This window comes from Acipenser ruthenus, chromosome 23 (assembly GCF_902713425.1).
Source record: "Acipenser ruthenus chromosome 23, fAciRut3.2 maternal haplotype, whole genome shotgun sequence".
NCBI classification, from domain to species: domain Eukaryota; kingdom Metazoa; phylum Chordata; class Actinopteri; order Acipenseriformes; family Acipenseridae; genus Acipenser; species Acipenser ruthenus.
In genome coordinates this window covers 15,704,316-15,727,169 of record NC_081211.1, presented here as the reverse complement: position 1 = coordinate 15,727,169, position 22,854 = coordinate 15,704,316, and the positions used below count along the sequence as shown (strand labels likewise).

General features: G+C 38.8%; 1 protein-coding gene across 1 annotated transcript in view; it reads right to left on the bottom strand.

The window, feature by feature from the left end:
* The window catches only part of LOC117413131 (cysteine-rich and transmembrane domain-containing protein 1-like), a 44,593-nt gene that overhangs the window by 8,844 nt on the left and 12,895 nt on the right, over positions 1-22,854 (bottom strand). Inside the window, exon 2 of the mRNA XM_034021887.3 lies at positions 12,435-12,745. Coding sequence (XP_033877778.1) covers positions 12,435-12,726 — 292 coding nt within the window. The 5' untranslated portion in view covers positions 12,727-12,745. The remainder of the gene's footprint in view (positions 1-12,434; positions 12,746-22,854) is intronic.

The following is a 22,854-nucleotide window of genomic DNA, read 5'->3' as shown; positions in this document are numbered from 1 at the left end:
GGAATCCACGGGATTGCCCAGGGCTGTATACAGCAGCTTCATGGAATCCACGGGATTGCCCAGGGCTGTATACAGCAGCTTCATGGAATACACTTTAGTTTCAGACATTTTTCCTCCACCTCCTGACTACTTGCACAGACTGTTTTAAATGTTTCCCTCACGTTGAATGCCACTAACAGCAGCTTTGTTTGAAACGGCCAAATACAATCCCACACAAGAAAGCAGTTCCAAAACCAATCAGAACTGGCTCCATACAGAAACACTTTCCTGGTTCGACTTGCCTTTACATCCTCTGCAGTCACAGCGGCCAGCTGTCTAGCAGCGTGGGATACTAGCCAGTGCTCAGTATGAATTCCTTTGTGTGTTTGAAACCACACACAAAAGGAAGCCTTTGCTGCTCCTCATTCATTAATTAAAGAGGTAAAACAAACACACATGCACTGTGTCTGAAGTCGCTGTATTTCAGGAAGTGACAGATAGGAGTGTATACAAGAGATGCACCATCACCAAGGAGAGAGGAGGAGCAATGCCACCCAGGTAATGGGACACCCGGGGTCGGCTACATCTACTAAACAAGGAGGTGCCTGCTGCAATAATGCCAGCTGTACGAGTAATGAAACCAGAGAATCAGGAACATGCATCACCCGCCAGGGCTGTGAATATAAAATCAGAGCCATCAGTCACAAGGAAAAGCTCCATTCACCTTCTATACATATATAAAGACTGGTGCCTCTACAGGGGAGCCAGTCACCACTATAACATGTGCATTGCTAACCAAGTTTCATCACAGTTTTACAAAGAGTTCAAGATGAAGTAAAAATGGAAGTGTGACATGCATACAGTGCAGGAGCCTGTGACCAGGATATGCAAGCTGTAGAAACGAACTCAATGACAACAGCACAGCAGCTTCCTCCAAGGGGCAAGGGAAACAACAGGTCTTTGTTAACCAAACCAACTACTTTGAGAACGAGCCAGGGAGTGCTTAAGCAAACACACACGTCTACAGATGAGACTAAAAACTGTCATCCAGTTAAAAAAAAAAGTGTATTTATTTTATTAATTTAGGTGATTAAAATATGAACTTTATCAATTTAATTTTCTGAAAGAGGTCAGCTGTAATGTTTATACAGAAGGTAATGTATTCAATGTTTATTTTGTGAAGAATTACTTTTATTAAATTTTCCTTTCCTTTCCCCACCCCTTGAGAAGAGGGAAAAGGGGGAGACAATACAGATAAAAAAAAAAAATCACAATACAGAAATACAACATAATACCAAGACAAAAACAAGATTACAACAAAATACAATACACTACTAAAACTAAAATATTAAAAGAAAGAATATACCTTAATTAGTTGAATGATTAGGGGGAAATGCCATAACATGCACTTGATCTTACTCAGACAACTGTGCCTCTATCGGCAGCAGCATCTCATGTTGCCATCGTATTAGTGGGGGCTAAGTGTAGCCGAGTCATAGATCTTTCCAAAAAGAATGAAAAATTGGAAGTGCATGACACAGGGGCATGGTCCGAGATTAATATATTCTGGACTTCACAAAATTGCAAAATATTACAGGATGCTTATGCAATTACCTTGTAATGTTTATTTTAAAAACAGACAACATCGCTTGAAACCAAAATGAGCTTCCTGCAAACATGCAATATCAGCTTTTTTCTTAAAAGATAATCTAAGCACTATGCTCTTTTTACAGGATGATTGGCCCCTCGCATATTTCAGGAATTAATGACAACACTACCCATGGTCAAAAATAGAGCAGAGGTCACGTCAACGCAAAATTTTGCGTCCGACGCAAAATAAATCCATTGAATGAAAAACATTTTGTGTTGCGTTCACGGGACGCACAGAATAGAATGGGACACAGACATGCATATTCATGGTAATCTATTACACTGCAGCAATGACCGTAAAATATCTGCTTGTTTAAAAAAAACAACACTGTTCAATATAACAGCATTGATTAAGGTACACTCCAGTCCTGTAGGTGGCAGCAATAAGCCTCATATTTGGCTTTGCCAGCAATATTAAGGATATTTACTTTTAGGCCCTGTCCACACTACATAACTGATCTTGAGAAACGTACTCAAAAACATTAATTAATCCAACTCAAAGTTTAGCGTCCACACTGAAGTACCGTTTCATGTATAGTCGGTCGTAATGCGTACACACACACACTGCTATTAGAATAATAACGATGTAGTCTCATCCACATTAATGTTGCACCCTCAAAAAGCAACAGAACTCTACTGGAGGGCTTCATGATGGCTTTTCTGAATGATTACAAAAATTCACAATATCTTAAAGTTTAAAACACGTTTACACCTCAAGTTTAGACGTCAAGGAAATAAAACCAAATCTGAAGATAGCATACAAGACAATGGCACAGTAAAGTCAGGTAAACCAAGTGCTTAATCCAAAAAAAGAGAAACTGCTACAACGAGTAGCAATACATATCGAACCCAACCTGAGTGCCGCTGTGGAGAAACAGAAGCAATAGGACTGGCAGTGGCGTCTCTGGCCGGTCTGGGAAACCCCTCCCCAAAGTGTTAGAGCTTGTTAAACACAGCTCATTAAATCAGGGTGTAATCAGACAATCCAATTTCCTGTAATACCTCACTGCAGGGCAGGCAGGCGGAGGGCCGGAGTGGACACTGGAGAGCACTGTGCTGATACATTTCATTTGAACCCCCAGGGTTTATGATGTAAATATTTAAATACTATCTGTTGTGATTACAACAAAAGATAAAACCAAAAGGAAACTTTATGCTGCAGGTAGACTGTTCATATTGACACGGTATGCTCCTCCTTTGCCTGGAGGTCTGCGTGATGCTTTTGTCTTTAGAAAGCTGCTGTAATAGATCCTTCCTGCCTGCTGGTGCGCAGAGCGGGTAATCATGTGCCCTCTGTGAGCTCTCTGGTTCCAGCGGGTCTCCGTGGCTCCCACAGCAGCAGAGGCGGGCAGAATGTTGCTAGAAAATGCACTTGCCTCGAGGATCTCTTCACATCTCATTATTTAGGCTTGCGTGCTCCTGCAAACACTACAGCTAGGGACTGGGGAATGAGAGTGCCTTGCAGCCTTGCTTCCGTGTGGTGATGATGAATAAGGTGCTCTCTCACAATACTGGCTGGCTGACAGCACAGAGGAGCGACACTTTCAATGAATATCAGCTGGGCATTGTCTTCGTAAAACGGAAGACAACAGCGGACACCCTGCAGACCACAGCAAATGTGCTAACAGGCCCTTAGAAAGAAGTTTACCACGGTAACAATGCATGGTTATACTATGCATTTTCCAGTGTACCATGGTTTGCCATTGTTTTTAATATGCTTTACCATACCTCTCCCTGCTTTACAGTTTTATCAGTGATTTACCATGCATTCACTATGTATAATTACTGCTTGCTATGCTTTAACTATGAGGAGATCTTTTCATGAGGAGATCGCAACAATCTGTGAGCAAAAGATTTACTGAAATCAGAGTTTAGCATCACAAACATACAGTAAATAATTCAGAATGCCAATGATAACAGCATGGAAGTACAGGTGTCAGTTCCAAGCACAGTCACTGTTTCTGTAGATTGGGGTGATCTAACTTAGCGAGGACCCTCCGCTCCTGCAATCCTGCTCCATTCCAGGTATAAAATCAGATTCCTTTTACTGCGGCAGGGTGTTTGCAATCGTTCCAAACGGCTATGTTTCTCCTATCACTTTTCTCTAAATCTGCCTTTACCTGGCTTTGATCTGCTTTGAGCTTGTCTGGAGAAACCCAATTACCAGGACCTGCAGTATTCAGGTCACGCTCTGTTGGCCTCAGAGCCCTGGACTGGGTATTGAGGTAACGGAGGTAACTGATCTTACAGTGGAGGTTTATACACACACACACACACACACACACACAAACTCCGACACACACACACACACACAAACACAAACACACACACACACTGACACACCCTCCGACACACACACACACACAAACAAACACAAACACACATACACTGACACACCCTCCGACACACACACACACCCTCCGACACACACACACACACACACACACACACACACACACACACACACACACACACACACGGACACACTCCGACACACACTGACACACGGTGCAGATCCATTCAACAGACTGCATTTTCTTTTCAAATTCCTATTTGCACGATATGTGCTGCTGTCTGTAATAGTATTGCATCAAAGGAACGTTTCAGAGAATGACTGCATCACCTTTGTTCTCTTTAATTACTTTTCATTTAGATGCTGTAACTTAATCCGCCAATGTACAGAATGTATTGGGTGAATGGACTGAATACAAGCCTTTTGAAAAGCCATTCTAGTGTCAATTAAAAACAAAAGATCGGCGAGGTCTGCGTCCCTCTAAAACAGCTTGCATCAGATATAAAATAATTACATCACAAACAGGCTCATGATTGGGAACTGCGATTCACTCACTGCTTTATTTATTTTTTTGCGAGGGAGGGGGCTGTCGGAAAGAATCTAAAGGTAACCTCAACGCAAGGTGCACACGGTTTAACCTGGTATGACGTATCGGTCATAAAGGTACCAGCATGATTAACAAACGTTTCATGCGGAGCTCTGTAACACTCCTTTGTATTGTGTGGCTATGGCTGTGTGTAGGAATGTGAAGTAGTACATGTCTTCACAAGAGGTATGGGATATAAAATGCTCTGGACATTTCCAAGTTCCCAAATAAGGACAAAGAAACAGGTCGTTGACGTAGAACAGTGTGAGATTGGGAAACGTTACACCTGTCTCATTCACTAGCACGTGCTGCATAAAACAGAACAGGAGTGGCTGTGTTGTGTTGAAACAAAGTCTTGGTTCCAACAGAAATATGGCAACTTTCACAGAGTAACAGAAACGTCACTATTTTAAATGTCAGTCTTAATTGAGCACCACTCGAGAGATGAAAATCACATTACACAGCCAGCAAAGTTGCACCTGCTGGTTTACTAGAAAATGAATACAAAAATATGTATTTGTTTGCGTAAAACAGAAAACTGGGTCAAGTATTCAGCCCCTTAAGTCAGTACTTGGTAGAAGCACCTTTTGCAGCAATTACTGCTAGGAGTCTTTTTGGATAGGTCTCTACTAGCTTTGCACAGTAGGATGGTTTCACAGGAAAATTGCTCCAGTTCTGAGAAGTTTGTTGTGGATTGTCGATGGACAATCTTCAAGTCTCGCCATTAATTTTTAATTGGATTCAAGCATTGGCTGTTAAATTGTTTGAACCAACTGCTAAATCGCAATGGAGTCAGTTTATTACTTACCTTACAGCATTTCAAATTAAACTGTATTTTCTGATCAGTTTCCTTTAACCCTTAGTGGTCAATTTATTCAGCACGTCTCAGGCTCATCAGGTCAAATTTATTTTCACACACACAGTTTATTTTAGACGTGCTATTTAAAAGTATTTTTTTCCATCACAGTAAAACAGGTTTAAAAGGCACTGCATACCAACAGGACACTCAGTACTGCATCTCCAGCTCCGCCCCACCCCTTGTTCCTGTATTTTTCACATACCTCTTCATAGTCGTGCATACCGATAAATCATCTCCTGATCACTCGTTTTATCACCAAACTCCTCAATAATGCGAGCCAAGTCATTATTTTATTACTATAACATATCAAAAAGCTCTGCAAATGTATGTGATATTCTTTGAGTACTGGATGCAGAAGCAGCCATCTTGTTTGTTTATGTCCGTGTTATCTCTGTGGTGCCGGGGCTATGTGTATTGCTAAGATCCGCCCCCTTTTTTTTTTTTTTTTTCACGGCTTCTCTCGACTCCTATCGGTCTCACCTCGGCCATTGAATGGTTTTCTCTGCTTTTTCTGGAGAAAAAACTAGAGACCTTTGTTTTACGTCTTTTTGATGATGTCGGACAGGGTCCGACATCGGACCGGAAAGGGTCAAAAAGGGTATAACATCATTTTTTATAACTTGAAAATACCTAAATAAAACATAGCACTCGCTGAGTAACGATTATATGTTCAATTTTAAACAATATGTTTTAAAATAAATTTGGTAATTGAAATACAATTAAAAGTCGGTAGCTTTGCAACACTTTGCAACAGCATTGGTTATACAGGGTGTCCCAATGAGAGTAGCCCAGTAAGGAGTACAACATACACATAAATAATATAGAAATAATCCCATGACGGAGCAGCACAGACATCCTTCTTATTACAAACTCGCTTTATATAGGAATGTCATTCCCAACGTGGACATGGACTGAATGCCAACATCTAACTGAAATACCTTACAGGGCTACTTTCAAGTGGGACACCCTGTATCACACCGACACGATTTAGCTTGATTCACAGGCTTGCAGTGGTCCAGAATTTTAACCCTTTGCGGTCCATTGTCGGACTGGGTCCGACATTGCAATTATTCCTCACAGGTCCTTTGTCGGACTGGGTCCGACATCATTATAGCAACGCAATAAACGGGTGTTTAGTCGTTTTTTCTCCGGAAAAAGCCGAGAAAACCATTCAATTGCCGAGTGGGAGCGACAGGAGCCGAGACAACAAACAAGCTGGCTGTGACTGCATCAGCGCACAGAGACTATCATGGACATTTGCAGAGCTTTTTTCAGATGTTATAGTAATAAAATAATGACTTGGATCACATTATTGAGGAGTTTGGTGATAAAACGAGTGATCCGGAGATGATCGATCGGTATGTACGACTATTATTATTATTATTATTATTTATTTCTTACATAGGTGAACGCGATAGCAAACGAAATGGTGGGGCTGGGCTGGAGATGCCTAGTGAGTGCTTTGTTGATATGCAGGGCCATTTAAACCCGTTTGACTGTGAACAGCGCGTATAAAATTAACTGTGCGTGTGAAAATTAATTAGACCTGGCGTGCCTGACGCGCAATTAATAAATGGACTGCAAAGGGTTAAAAAAAAAAAGTACTCTGTTGAAACAAACCCATTTCTTTGTTGTTCTGGGCTAGAATCCACAACTTAAGCAACTTAAGAAAAAAACCATGGAAACTTAAGAATTTTCTAAGCGCATAATTTTTCTTAAGTGCAATTCACGATGATTCTTAAACATAATATTTTCTTAAATATAAGAAAACTTAAACAAGAACTCGAGGTGACTTAAGAAAATTCGCAGCTCATTCTATCATTAGTAGCTGCGTATTATGGCTGCGTTTGTTGTTCAAGACATAAATGAAAAGGCATTTAAATATATCAAGAGAATCCCCTAGAATAGCTCTAAAGTCATGAATTACATCAAATATATCGTTTTACTCGGGATGGCTTCATTTATTTAGAGAAATTACTTCACAATGACCTTGCTCATCATACAAATAGGTCAAATGCACTCTCCCCAATGCATCAGATACTTGCACTCCATTTATATGCGTATTTGCGGTCCATGTTTTAAGTTTAAGAACATAAGTTTTATATATTGCTCCAGTATAAATGTAAAAATAATGTGTTTTCCAGAAAAATGTGGAATATCATTCTATTAATTCTCTGTTATGTTACGCATTTAAATGGGATTTTTTTTCCTTTGATTTACACAACCTACTCAACACTTTCAATGTGTGAAAAAAATGAGGGGGGGGGGGGTGAAAAAACAAATCAATTAAATAAAAACCTGATAAGTCTTAATTAGATATGTACTCACCCCCTTTGCCATGACACTCCTAAATAAGCTCAGGTGCAACCAACTGCCTTCAGAATTCACACAATAAGTTAAATGGAGTCCATCTGTGTGCAATAAAAGTGGTTCACATGATTTCAGATTAAATACACCTGTCTCTGTAAGGTCCCACAGTTGGGTAGTGCATTCAAAGCAAAGATACTACCATGAAGACCAAGGAGCTTTCAAAACAACTCCGGGATAAATTTGTGGAAAGGCACAGATCAGGGGAGGGGTAGAAAAAGATTTCAAAGGCATTGAAAGGCATTTAGAAGTGGAAGGTATACGGCACCACCCAGAATCTGCTTAGAGCAGGCCGTCCTCCCAAACTGAGCAGCCGGGTAAGAAGGGCATTGGTCAGCGAAGCCAGCAAGAGGCCAATGACAACTCTGAAAGACCTACAGCATTCCATGGCTGAGATGGAAGAAACTGTCCATGTGTCAACAATAGCTGAGGTACTCCACAAATCTGGTCTGTATCGAAGAGTGGCAAAAGGAAGCCATTTCTAAAAAAAGCCCATGTAAAATCCCTTTTGGAATTTGCAAAAAGGCACGTGGGAAACTCTGAAAAGATGTGGAAAAAGATTCTGTGGTCCGATGAAACAAAAATTGAACTATTTGGCCGAAATGCAAAGCGTTATGTCTGGCGCAAACCCAACACAGCACATCACCCAGGTAACACCATCCCTACTGTGAAGCATGGTGGTGGCAGCATCATGCTATGGGGATGCTTTTCATCGGCAGGGACTGGGAAGCTTGTCCGGGTCGAGGGCAAAATGGATGGAGCGAAATAAGGGGAAATCCATGAGGAAAACCTGCTTCAGTCTGCAAAAGACCTAAGACTGGGACGGAGATTCACCTTTCAGCAGGACAATGACCCGAAGCACACAGCCAAAGCGACTCTGGAGTGGCTTAAAAACAAGAAAAAAGTAAATGTCCTAGAGTGGCCCAGTCAAAGCCCAGACTTGAATCCGATTGAGAATCTATGGCAAGACATGAAGATTGCTTTTCCACCAATGACCCCCATCCAACTTGACAGAGCTTGAACAATTTTGCCAAGAAGAATGGGCAAATATTGCACAATCCAGATGTGCAAACCTGGTAGAGACTTACCCCAAAAGACTCACAGCTGTAATTGCTGCCAAAGGTGGTTATACCAAGTATTGACTCGGGGGGGGGGGGGGGGGGGGGGAACTTATCTAACCAAGACATTTCAGTTTTTTTATTTTTCATTAACTGTTGTTTCACAATAAAAATTCTCTTGCCTCTTCAAAGTGTTGAGTAGGTTGTGTACAATCAAAGGAAAAAATCCCATTTAAATGCATCAAGATTTCAGGTTGTAACACAACAAACTGTGAAAATGTCCAAGGGGGGGTGAATAGTTACTATAGGCACTGTAATTTTATATTTTTTTATTTTTATATATAAGGACAACCTTGTACTTGGCTTGATTCATGCCAAAGCTGCCCGATTCCAGCCTTGCTGAAGCACCCCCAGATCATCACCGATCCTCCACCACATTTCACAGTGGGTGCGAGACACTGTGGCTTGTAGGCCTCTCCAGGTCTCAGTCTAACCATTAGACGACCAGGTGTTGGGCAAAGCTGAAAATTGGACTCATCTGGGGGTGCTTCAGCAAGGCTGGAATCGGGCAGATTTGTCTTTGTGAAGGACGCATGAATCAAGCCAAGTACAAGGTTGTCCTGGAAGAAAACTTGCTTCCTTCTGCTCTGACAATGTCCCCCAACTCTGAGGATTGGTTTTTCCAGCAGGACAATGCTCCATGCCAACAGCCAGGTCAATCAAGGTGTGGATGGAGGACCACCAGATCAAGACCCTGTCATGGCCAGCCCAATCTCCAGACCTGAACCCCATTGAACACCTCTGGAATGTGATCAAGAGGAAGATGGATGGTCACAAGCCATCAAACAAAGCCGAGCTGCTTGAATTTTTGCGCCAGGAGTGGCATAAAGTCACCCAACATCAATGTGAAAGATTGGTGGAGAGCATGCCAAGACACATGAAAGCTGTGCTTGAAAATCAGGGTTATTCCACCAAATATTGATTTCTGAACTCTTCCTAAGTTAAAACATTAGTATTGTGTTGTTTAAAAATGAATATGAACTTATTTTCTTTGCATTATTTGAGGTCTGACAACACTGCATCTTTTTTGTTATTTTGACCAGTTGTCATTTTCTGCAAATAAATGCTCTAAATGACAATATTTTTATTTGGAATTTGGGAGAAATGTTGTCAGTAGTTTATAGAATAAAACAAAAATGTTCATTTTACCCAAACACATACCTATAAATAGTAAAACCAGAGAAACTGATAATTTTGCAGTGGTCTCAATTTTTTCCAGAGCTGTAATTATATATATATATATATATATATATATATATATATACACACACACATATATATATACACACACACACACACCTGCTAAATATCTGCAATAATAATAATAAAAAAGTTCTCCAAATACAATAAATTAGTTAGTAAAGCTTAACATAAAAACCATCTCAAAATATGTTTTAAAATGCTTTTTCATGCACCAAAATACGGCCCTTTTTGTCAACGGTGCCTTGGGCTTACTTAGTACAGTGGGCTTTTTAAAAATATATATTGAGTGTTATTAGCTAGTTTAGCTTCCTTGGTAATGGTAAAGCTTCCTTGGTAATGGGTTATGAAATTCCCTGGTAACGGCTTAAGAATTTCTTAAGAATTTCGTAGCTAAGAATTCTATTATCACCCTTCATGAATAGAAGAATATCCATGTCAAGAAAAACGTAAGAAATCGTTGTGGATTCCAGCCCTGTTGTTGCTGCCTGTAGCAGAATAAAGAGAGAAAGTGTATTTTGAGATATGAAGGCATGTTTACAGCACACAGGTTGTACAGCAGACTTGATACATTTTGTGATACTGGAACAAACAGATACAAGAAGAGTCTTTCTATCTAATGAACTGTCAAAGTAAAATAAATAAATAAATTCATACATACACTTCCCATTCATAAGTCCTTCACTTTTAGTGCTTTGCTCCATAATGCAGTTCTGTGACTAACTTTCTATTCAAATGACGACTGCTCTTATTGTGCTGCATGCACTCAAGTACATTAAAATAGTGCTACAGGGAATGAATTGCGGTGTGCTGAGAGGGTCATAACAGAGGGCGATTAATGCACAGTAAAAAAATATATCTAAAAAAAAGTACGTGTTAATCGCAGACGTCAACTGACAGCTCTATTTTTTAAATGTATATATAACAATCAGTGGTTGGAAATTCTGGCCTGTGATTGGTTAAAATCTCATCATAGGAGCAAAAATATATTGAACTACTGCCCTGACATCCTTACACCACCGCGCAATAGTCTCCATCTGTCATGTGATTGGTTCACATCACTGTCAGTCCCACCCCTTTTCAAAAGAACGCCTTTCATCTTCACTCCTCACAAGAGAAAATGGGGAAATGTGAAAAAACTGCTCAATATGCGATTCTGTGAGTTAACAGAAAATTAATTACAAAACATACTACAAAAGAAAGATGCTCCAAACACTAAAATAGTGATTAAAATGTCACTGCTTTCTGAAATTCAACTCGACAGAAACAAATGAGACGGTCGGGATATAAACTGGATTATGCAGCAGTCAGCAAACTAGACGGAGAAAAACTTTCCTAACTATGCGGTATGAACTTTAAAAAACATTTTCTGTTATTTATTTCATTTACTTATGCTGTCTGAGCTATATTTAAACAAAATATATAACGGCGTATTTACTATCCAACCTTAGCTCACTTATTGTCTTGACCGATTCATATATTAAATATGTGGAAAATTAAATTCCCCTCCAGTGTGCAACTCTAGCACCCTGTCGGTAACAATAGTCTGTCCTTGGGTCAATTTTCTTGGGTTCTACTGTAGACAAAAGCAATGTAAATTAGTAATTATATTGTTGCATTAATTTAAGTTTGTTACTGTGTGTGTGACTGAGGGTTTGTGAATTAAACGGACGTGTATATGTGAGTATATAGTTTTGGTTTGAGGTTTTTTTGTTTGTGTGTGTGTGTGTATGTGTGTGTGTGTGTGTACGTGCTAGACTTCCGAGTTCTGAGAAACTTGTGTGGTTCTCAGAAATCTACTGCCGCGTTTTTTCTAGCAACAGAACAATACTAGAAAAAATAAATAAAACATAAAAAAGGCAAATCTTGTTGTCTCGGGTGTCTGGTGATATGAATTCCATACCCTTGCATTAGTCTATCAAATAATGATCTAAGCAAAGAATTATACATCTAGTCAATGGAAAGTCGCATATCTGACCGTCACATAACCGCCCTGATCAATTAACCGCCTTAATTAATAAATAAATAAATAAATAAATAAATAAATAAATAAATAAATAAATAAAATATATTAAAATTAGGCTACGAGAGTAAGAGCTGTGTGCGTGTGCCAGTCAGCTGCGTGTAGCAGTGACGTTTCAATACACCAGTCGAGAAATCTTCTTTTTGTGCAATGTGTTTATATGATGGAGTGCACACTTGCAGATATTTGCAGGGTGTTGTTGTTGTAGCTTTTAAATGCATTTGAATTAAAACAAAGCAAGCTTCATAAACACAATGCTTACCGGCCCTTTGTTAAAAATAGCCAAAGCAATATTCAAACCGAGCTGCTTATCGGCTGAAGGCAATATCAAGAAAGAGTGCAAAGTACTGTGGACTGACCTGTGTTCTTTGGAGCATCTCCATACACCTGTCCAGGTTGCGGGGCGTACTGTGGGTATCCCGGGTAGCCAGGCTGTCCAGGGACAGCGTAGGGGCCGCCGGGGCCAGGATAGGGGCCCTGGTAGGGGCCCCCGGAGCCCGGGGGGTAGTTGGGGTAAGCCTGGTTGACCCCTGGGCCCGGGTAGGCAGGGTTGGGGCCGGGGTATGCTGGGTTAGGCTGCTGTGTGTACGGGGGGTACCCAGGAGCTGAGGGACCAGGCCCGGAGTACGGTGGAGGGTTCTCGTAATTCATCAGGATCGGATAATGCTTCCTGCAAGAGAAGAAGGAGGCAACAGTGAGCCACTCCCATTTCAAAAGGATGAGTTTTTCATAGCAGTTCTTATAAAATTAACAGGAACAATACCACATACAAACATTTCACAAACTCTTTTCCAAATGATGAATTAGTTCCACAAAAACAGATCCTGACAATGTGATTGGCCCAATGGAAATGCTATTACGACACAACACAGCCCCTCATTTCTGAAACAGTCCTGCACTGTCCTATCCATCACATTAAGATTCAGGTTGAGGGACACTTCCCAGTGACTTACATTTCACTAAAGCAAGGGGTAGGAAAGGCTACTGCAGACAAAAGTAGGCTTGATACTGGACAGCTGAATGGAGCAGATGATAATCATCACCACCACCACCACCACCACCATCAATGAATTAACTATGCATCACAACTGCTGCTGCAGAGTCACTTGCAAAAGGACCTGGGTTTTACGTCTCATTTGAAGGATGGCAGATGATAACGTGCTGATGAAGGCACTAGCCGAAACGCTTGTCTACTTGACACACTTTCTTTTAGTTTTACCTAAGATGGAGGCTAGAAAGAGAACAAAACTCACGCACACACAAGAGTCCACAGAAACTGTATGTACTGGTTTATTTTGGTTCCCCTCAGCTGAAGTGCAGGTAAATACCACGGGCTGCATGCCTAGCACTCTCAAGCACTTTCAACAACGTTTCCTCAACTCAAGGGCTTTACACTGAACTAGTTATTGACACTAATTATTTTAAATAAGCAATTGAACCCAAAAGAGAGGGCTTTAACATATGGTAAGACCCGCCCTGTGCCGTTAAATGTCCTGAGCCGAATGCAAGGCCATTTAACAGAACGAGAAGGGCCTTACCAGACAGTAAAGCCCTCTTCAAGGGTTCTAATGCTATTAGAAAATGGATAAAAAAAAAATAAAAAGTGCAGTGCTTCCGTTAGTTTTTTCCTTGATTATATGCAGCACTAGTCTTTTGTTGCTACAAATATAAACATTTTCCTCATTATTCACGAGTAATGTGGTTTGCTCAGAATTCCACCTGTGGTCTGGTAGCTTCTGGCTTCATTGTCCCATCAGTGGACAATGTCATGTCCTGGCCATTTCCAATAGCCTTAATAATACCTCAATGCTAACAAAAACCCTTGTACACACATAGAGCTGTTCTTCAGTTCAGGAACCTGGTACACCAAAGCAAACATGGTCTGTGAACTGTTTATAAGACATGTAAAAGAATAAAGGCACTGCTAACTTCTAATTTTTTTATTCGGATTGGAGTGTATTTTATGGAAGTTTCAGTTCTAAAGTTTAGTAACTAAAAATATCTCTTGGTCTACATGTGCTAATGCTGCTTGCGCTGTTTGTTCAGTGACATGCTCACAGTGTGTTTAAAGTTTATTCAAAACCTCCTTCCTGGCTTTGTTAGAGAGCAAAGTCCCTTGATGTTATTGCGATATGCTGAAATAACGTTCCTGAAAGTAATCGCACTACAGCCAGTTGTTTTGATCTCAACTCATCATCATTCAAACCGGAGACTAGTTGCTAGTGTGGTTACCGTATTGCCGTTTACAGCAAACAGTACTCTTGATTTGTATTTTATTTGCTATACTAATAAAATTAATCTACATTGACAGGCAACATTCATAGGGAGTACGAATAAAGAGATTTTCTTTCAAACAGAAAAAAGGTAAAATACTGTATTTATATATTTTCTGGCAGATTGACTTGGAACAGTGATTAAATGATAACATTCAAGATCCTTTAGCAGAGATGAGCCCTTTAAGGACCAAGCATTTTTCAGTGGGATGCTCCCCCAGGACCATTTTATATATATATATATATATATATATATATATATATATATATATATATATATATATATATACACACATTAGAGTTTTTTTTTTTTTTTTACAGTAGCATCTTGGAATTGGTGTCCTTTTGTCAGAACACTCTGGAGAACATTATAAAACACTTCAGAAACTTAACAGCTTAATTATATATAGTATTATTTTTTAAAACTAAGTATTTGTATTATGTATTCCGCTTAGCGGTGTTTTCAAAGAGATAGGCCTACATGTATAAATTCTAAGTCGCCCTGGATAAGGGTGTCTGCTAATAAAAAAAAATAATAATAAAAAAATATATAATAATAATAATAATAAATAATAATAAAAAAATGTGTTACTCTGACCTGAGGGGCCTTACAATACTTCCTGAAGGTTTTGTTAAAAAATATTGATGTTTGGTGTGTTTTTATTTATTTATTTTTTACACATTTTCAGCTCACTGCCTTTGTCTTTGAAATTAATAAAAAAACAATACACTGAATATTTTTAGAAGTAGAGATTTCAAAATGGTATTTGTGGGTACTAGGACACTAGAGAATATTATAGGAACTATAAAAAAAACACACTTTTACAGCTTTTCCGCTCCAATAAGCAAACTACAGATATGTTTCTAATTATTCAGTAGACTTGGTGTTTCATAGAGAGAAACAAAAACATTTTATTCTGTTACCTGAAGGACCCTACAAACACAAGTTTTTTTTTTTTTTTTAAATATGGGCAAAATAGACATTCTTTCATCTGATTGATTGAAGAGGGTTTTTTGTGTGTGTGCAGTGTTCGCGCTAGGCCGCGCCAATGCCCACCTGAAATAAGAAAATGTCCCACTGAAATTCTCTTAACGCGCCCGTATGTCCCCCTTCCAAGACCAGTCCCAATACCAGTACAAAGTAAATTAATGCATTTTGTATTACCATGACATGTCTGATGACAGGCTAATCTTTACTTGTTTCTTTACACTTGCGTTTTCATAATTAAACTCCAGTGTTTTTATTCTCCAGTCCAGCAGAATGCGATCACACACCCTCCCTGGTTACAGTCAGTTTCACAGTAAAGCCTGGACGACAACATCAGGCTTGTTAACAACATGGTCCGTAGCAAATAGTATCCCTGTTAAACCCCACCATTACCTCTGGAAGAATAAATAACCAGCTTCGGCAGTGACTTTTGAAATGCAGACTATTATATTTGTGCCTAAAAATACTGTGTGCAGTAGATTTGCGAAACGAAAACCACATCATTGACTATTAAAAAAAAAAAAAAAAAAAAAAAAAGTAGCTACGGTAACGTTATAAAATATGTGAAATTTGTAATTTTATATATTATATATATATATATATACATATATATATATATACATATATATATATATTGTGTAACACATCAGGGAGGGGGTAAGTATCCTCCCTGAAGAAAACATGTGCGTATGCACATTTTGTTTAATTGTTTTATTATTTTGGTAATTTGTTTATTGTTTAATTATCACCCGCACCTGATATATATTGTAAATTAATGCCAGGCGCGGGGTATTTGAGACGTGCAGCTTGTCTGCACAGGGCTGCCAAGTAGAAGGAGGCAGAAGGTGCGCTCTGCTTCCGAGCAGTCAAAGTACTGAATTAAAACGTGTGTGGTTTCAGTGTTTTTATGACAGGTAAACAGCTTAGCCGTCCTGCGAGCTAGTCAAGGACCTGCATAAAATGTTTAGTTAGTGCTCAAAACGGAGCTAGGTGTTTTGTATCGTTTTGTTTATTTATTGTTGTGTGTATTAAAATTAGCGCGTAAGCGCTTAAAAATCAATTTCTTGTGTCCTGGGTCCTGCTTTTAAAGGGGCAACGAACATACATACATACACTATATATATATATATATACACATATATATATATATATATATATATATATATATATATATACACACACATATATATATATATACATACATACATACATACATACATACATACACACACACACACACTACCGGTCAAAAGTTTTAGAACACCTCAATTTTTCCAGTTTTTATTGAAATTTACGCCGTTTAATGTCTCAATGTACTCTGAAATTAAAGCATAGAACAAATAAACAATTGGAGATAAAAAAGAAATCATGGAATCGTTTTGTTTAACAAAATTTAATCTAAATTTTTGACTCAAAGTAGCCACCTTTTGCAGATATAACAGCCGAACACACTCGTGGCATTCTTTCTACAATGGAAATCAAATATTGTTCGGAAAGTTCTTCCCAACACTGTTGCAGAAGTTTCCACAAATGTGTTGCACTTGTAGGTTGCTTTGCTTTCACCCTTCTGTCCAGTTCATCCCAAACCAGCTTGATGAGGTTTAAGTCTGGAGACTATGCTGGCCATTCCATGATTTGAAGCCTACCGTCTTGTTCTTTTCTTCTAAGGTAGTTCTGACATAGCCTGGAGGTATGTTTTGGGTCATTATGTTGCTGTAGGATGAACCCCTGACCAACTAGGCGTATACCAGAGGGTATTGCATGCCGCTGCAAAATGCTGTGGTAGCAGTTTTAGTTCAGGGTGCCACTCACTCTGTGCAAGTTGCCGACTCTGGATCCAGCAAAAGAGCCCCAGACCATCACGCTTCCTCCTCCATGTTTGACAGTTGGTGTCACACACCGAGGAACCATCCTTTCACCTACTCAACGGCGTACAAAAACCCTGCGTGATGAACCGAAGATTTCAAATTTTGATTCATCGGTCCATAAGACTTTCTTCCAGTCTTCAGTAGTCCACTGGCGGTGCTTCATGGCCCAGGCAAGCCTCTTTTTCTTATTTTTGCCATCTTAGCAATGGCTTTCTTACTGCCACTCGACCTGTCAAACCTGCAGCTCGAAGTCTTCTCTTCACAGTTGAAACTGAGACTTGCTTACTTCGACCAGTGTTAAGCTGTGCTTGAAGCTGTTGTCCTGTGAGCCGCCTATCACGCAAGCTGTTGACTCTCAGAAACTTGTCTTCTGATTCTGTTGTGGCTTTTGGTCTGCCAGACCTCTTCCTGTCAGAGTTTCCTTCAGTTTCCAAGTGCCTTTTGATGGTGTAGGAAACTGTACTCACTGACACCTTGGCTTTCTTTGCAATTTCTCTAAAGGAAAGACCTACACTTTTAAAGGGTTATAATGGTCTGTCTTCCTTTGTTAATTGCCTTTTTCTCGCCATTATGAAAGCAATATACTACTTCCTGCAGTATAATACTGTCCAAATAATGCTTAAGAGGGTGTAGTAACACAGTCTGTTCCAACACTGCTTTTATACAGTTTGTAAGTAATCAACAAAAGTTGGGACACCTGTAGGAATTGTTAGCATCAACTTTCAAGGCTTAATTTACTTCCATTGCTGCAGAACAGCTGTAAGTTGTTAACCCATTACTTGTTCCCTGAAAAAGGCCTTTTTGTATAACTCTGAAAATGTACATTATTTTTCAGTTTTTGGTAACCTAAACTTTTTTTTTTAACCTCTGGCAGTTTACCGTTTACCTTTGTACCATTTCAGGTTATTCACTGGACTTGAACTGCTTAAATTTCAATAAAAACTGGAAAAAACGGGGGTGTTCTAAAACTTTTGACCGGTAGTGTGTGTGTGTAATATATATACATATATATACATATATATATACATATATACACACATACACACACACACACAGTGTATGTGATTTTATACAGCACTGTATATAATACATCTTGCACTGAGAAAAACCCCACTGGAATCGGAATAAAGGAAATTATTATGTAATACAGTTCAAGTGCAGTCACAGTTTTGGTAAGTAGCATTTTCAAAATTCTATCATCATGTGCAGTATTAAACAAAGTTAAAAAAATATATAGCAAATCCACAAAACCAACAAAATATATTGTATAGTTGACATTTTTTTTTTAGTGTTCTGTGTAACACGGGCCATCGTTTAACCTTGAAAAAAATTAAACACAGTACCTGAAGCAGGTATACGCGTTTATCATATCAACATCAACGCATGTTGTAAAAATAAAGCAAAACTTGCTTTGAAAACTGTGCAAAATATTTACTTGGGGGCCAAGAATGAAAAAATTGTCAAAATAAAGGGGAAGCTGGAAGGTAAGAATTTACCAGTCAGGACAATGGCATTTAAATACGACTACTATCAAACGGGGGGTACGTGAGAAATTCTGAAGTGGCAGACAATTAATTTTATTTAGTACCACTTGCCAATCTATTGCAAACTTATCATGTAATCAACGTTTAGTTGCTAACACCAGACTGATGAGCTGTGACAGAGCGTTCAGTGCACACACGACTAATTTACATATTAAATATGTACATTTTAAATAAGCCCTGTTTAAATGTCATATAAACAGTTGGTCTGTCTGGGGAAAAAAATTACATATTTTAAAAAACTAAAAGCCTAGTCTTTAACTCCATTTTATTTCCTGTGTGAGTTCATGCCTGCAAATAGATATTTATTTTTTTCAATGACCCGATTAAAGTTTATTGTAACTTAAGTAATACATTTCAAAATACAGAATGTATGGCCAATCAGAAACCAAAGTATTGCCATGCGGTCTAGTATTGCCATGCGTTACGTCTGGTGTGAGAGTTGAGTTTTTAGCTTTCAATCCAGTGAAAAAAATATGGATTGTTGGCTCAATACTAGAACATTACTAGCAAAAGGCGATCAAGACGAAATACCGTTAGAGATTAAAAACGCCAAAAATGTCTTGCGACTGAAGCTCTCTCCAATTTCTCTGCATCATCAGGGAGTTGTGTGATAACAAGCAGGGACATCCATCACATACTAGGCAAGCGTTTTATTATTATTTTTTTTTAATTAGTATCAGTACTATACATTTTAATCACCAAGGATTTAAAAATGCCAATAATATGTTTTCGTAATGGAGGTCAGCTGTAGAGATGCATGGACAGTGAACTTTTCTTTGCCTTTTCTGCAATTTTATTATCAATAAAAATACATGATTGCCATTTGCTATCATGGAATAGTCCTATGTCATTTCTGAGTGATTGAGGCGAGCACGGAGGCTTCGTTGATTTTAATCAATTAATATTTACAATAAAATGATGATGTTTCCAAAAACTAGAAACCTGTCTGAGGGACTATTTTTAGCTAAAAGTAAATACAATATATATTTTTTCTTTTATAATACTGTAACTTTTATAATTGTATCCATCACACACGCCAAGGCTTGTGCGTTTTGTTGTATCATGTTATTGTACAAACCTTTTTTTCTATTTTCATTTTATGACTCTCTCAGTGGACTACATTTTTTTGGAAAGAGTTATGCAGCTTAAAGATTGAAAACCCCTGTTCTAATGGGATGTGGTATAATTAATATCCTTTACTCAGTGATACATCAGCGTAACTGTGACACATTCCCAATATTTTCCCCAAAAGTGACAGTGAGTATTGTAGAGACACCTTGGTTGTATCTACAGCTTTACAGTTTTATTTTTTATTCAGAAACAAAAGGTCAGTAAACTCTGCTGGCATATTTAAAAACAAACAAAAATAAGAAATGGTGGTTGGTTCTGAATCAAACATATTGACCCCCTCACTGAAGAAAATGTCCCCTTAAAATTTTGAGAGGCTGGCCACATTGACCCTCAGTCTGTAAGTCCTGGAGCAAACACTGTGTGTGTGTGTGTGTGTGTATAATATATATATATATATATATATATTACACACTTGTGCAAAGATTGTAAATAAATAATGAAGTACCTGACGCTCCTGGGAGAGCCTGTCTGCTGTGTGTGATTACCAGGTGTGGAATCTAAATCAGCAGGTTTATTCATCTCAGGGCTGCTGCAAAGCCTTTTTTTTTTTTTTTTTTTTTTAAAACAGAAGATCCAATACTAAAAACACTGTTGTGCATAATAGTTAAACACAAAGGCACAACTTACATTCAAATTAGAACACTTCCGATTTATAAAAAAAATACAAAGACAAACAACTGAATAGTATATGCGTGCGTCCGCATCAGATGCCCTTTAACATTGTAATAATAAAAAATAAATAAAAAATAATTTTAACAGAAATCATTTCTATCTGAACTACGGTTGTACATTACTGTTAACATTATGTCCAAAGCAAAACATTTGACTTAATCTCACAAATCCTGACTAATTTAACTATTGTACTAAATTCAGCTTCTTTTTTTATATAATATTGCCATATAATCCAAACACAACATGCTTTGAAACAAAAAGGTAATATCGGTAGATTTAATAGATTTAAAACAAAACAACGTATTGTCTTAATTTATTTTTAATAAAGGAAACTTGAATACAGTAGGCCCACTTCTGATTTGGCTTGTCCAACGCGAATGTAGAGGCCTAAAGCCAGAGACAGACAGGCGTGGCGCAGCACTGCTGGGTATTTTCATGCTGCGGTACCACTAGTCTGCACCCGGACACACAGGAGCGGTATGCACTACGTAGTACAGTAGTTGTCAGTACCACATCGTAGGCTATGTACTTGAATATAATTTACATATATGACCAAAAGTTTTGCAACACCTGGTAGAATATTAGAATGCAGAAACTACAAAATGGTATCTCAAAAGTCTACAATAGCAGTACAGTATTTCATATTAGATTGTGTTGTATTTAAAAGGTATTTTGTGTATTTAAAAACGTGATGTTTATGTTTGTTATTGTTTGGCAGCATGGATGGGGTTAAAGCTCATCCCACTAAACCCGCGCAGAGTGTGGCTGTCTCCGAATTGATTAATTGGGTGTTAATTCGGAGATGGCCACATTTATATAAACATGTTTGGTGTGGGTGTTCGAGGAGTAATGTGTGTGTGAGCGCCAGAGAGAAACAAAAACAAAAATTAAGAAAGAAAGCAAGCAAGCAAGCAATTGCTACTCGTGCTGGGCAGACCAGCGCGGCATCTGTTTGGATTAGGTGTTCGGGAGTTGTTTTGTTTCAACCTTTTATTTTACTCTGTGAGCAGTGTTTCTTTGTACAACCTTTTGATTTGGAATAGAAACACTTTCACCCATAGTACCTGCCTGTGTGTCTCTCTGTCAGCTGTACGGTCTGGGAACGTCACTGCTCAGCCATCCTGTCACGATGCCCCAGTTTATTTCAGCCATTCTTAATAAATTCAAATACAAGGAGTTCTTACGATATTACCAGGGAAGAGCACGGTCTAGGCATCTCAACAGTGGATTTTGAAAAATCTGCATGTTGATTATTATACCTTAACATTAGGCACTGGGAACAAAGCACCTAGGAGTGAATCTTCTGCTCCAGATCCCTAAACAATCTGAATCGAAGTGGAGATTTCACACCTGAGGCACTAACTCACACTGCTCCCTGTACTGTAGAATTGTTTTTCTGTTTACATATTTAAAACTACAAAACAAATACTAACACACACATGTAATCTGTGCGCAAATCAACATATGACATTTGGTTAAGAAATATGAAAATCACATTGAGAGGTGTGCCAGGTATAGAAAGGTTCAATTTATTCACCTCAGGGCTGCTGCAGAACCAAAGCCAACATGTCTGTGTGTGTGTGTGTGTGTGTGTGTGAGCGAGAGTGTAAGAGATAACCAGAACCAGGGTTGGATAACGAAGAGTGACTAAGCAAGTCGAAACCGCCACTAGCTGGGCGAGTATCCAGAGTTTATTTATTATTGAACACAGAAGATTAGTTCAGAGATTGCAGATCTCTCCAAAGTTTTTGGACACTGTGTTGTATGCACTCCGTGTGCTACCATTGCTGGCAGTGTCACGTGAGGTGTTTAGTGTGTTCATATGTAAATAAATCCTGTTCGCCTGCGGGGCGTATCAGCTTCAACCTCCATCTCGATCTCTTGCTTGTCACTCAGCAGCGAATGCACGCACTCACACCGCAGACGGCTACTCTGTCACAAGCATTAATACCCTGTATCTTTCTAAACAAGGGATTTAGGGGAGCTCCCTAATAAAAGCTGAATCTCAAAACAATAATTGTGTGAATATAGTAATCATTACAGCTGTGTAGAATGGTATTTAAAATAGAATTCATGTATCTGTCTTTTTACATATGCGCCCTTACTCTGGTCCCACTGCAGTCAGATACATGACAGACTACTGTAGTAATAATAATAATAATAATAATAATAATAATAATAATAATGAGAAAATCAAAATAAACCGGCGATCGGCACAATCCACTGCCTAATACTATATTTGCGCCGGCTACTTTATTAAAAATATTAAGATTATATTGCGGTATTATCGTTCAGTCCATTTT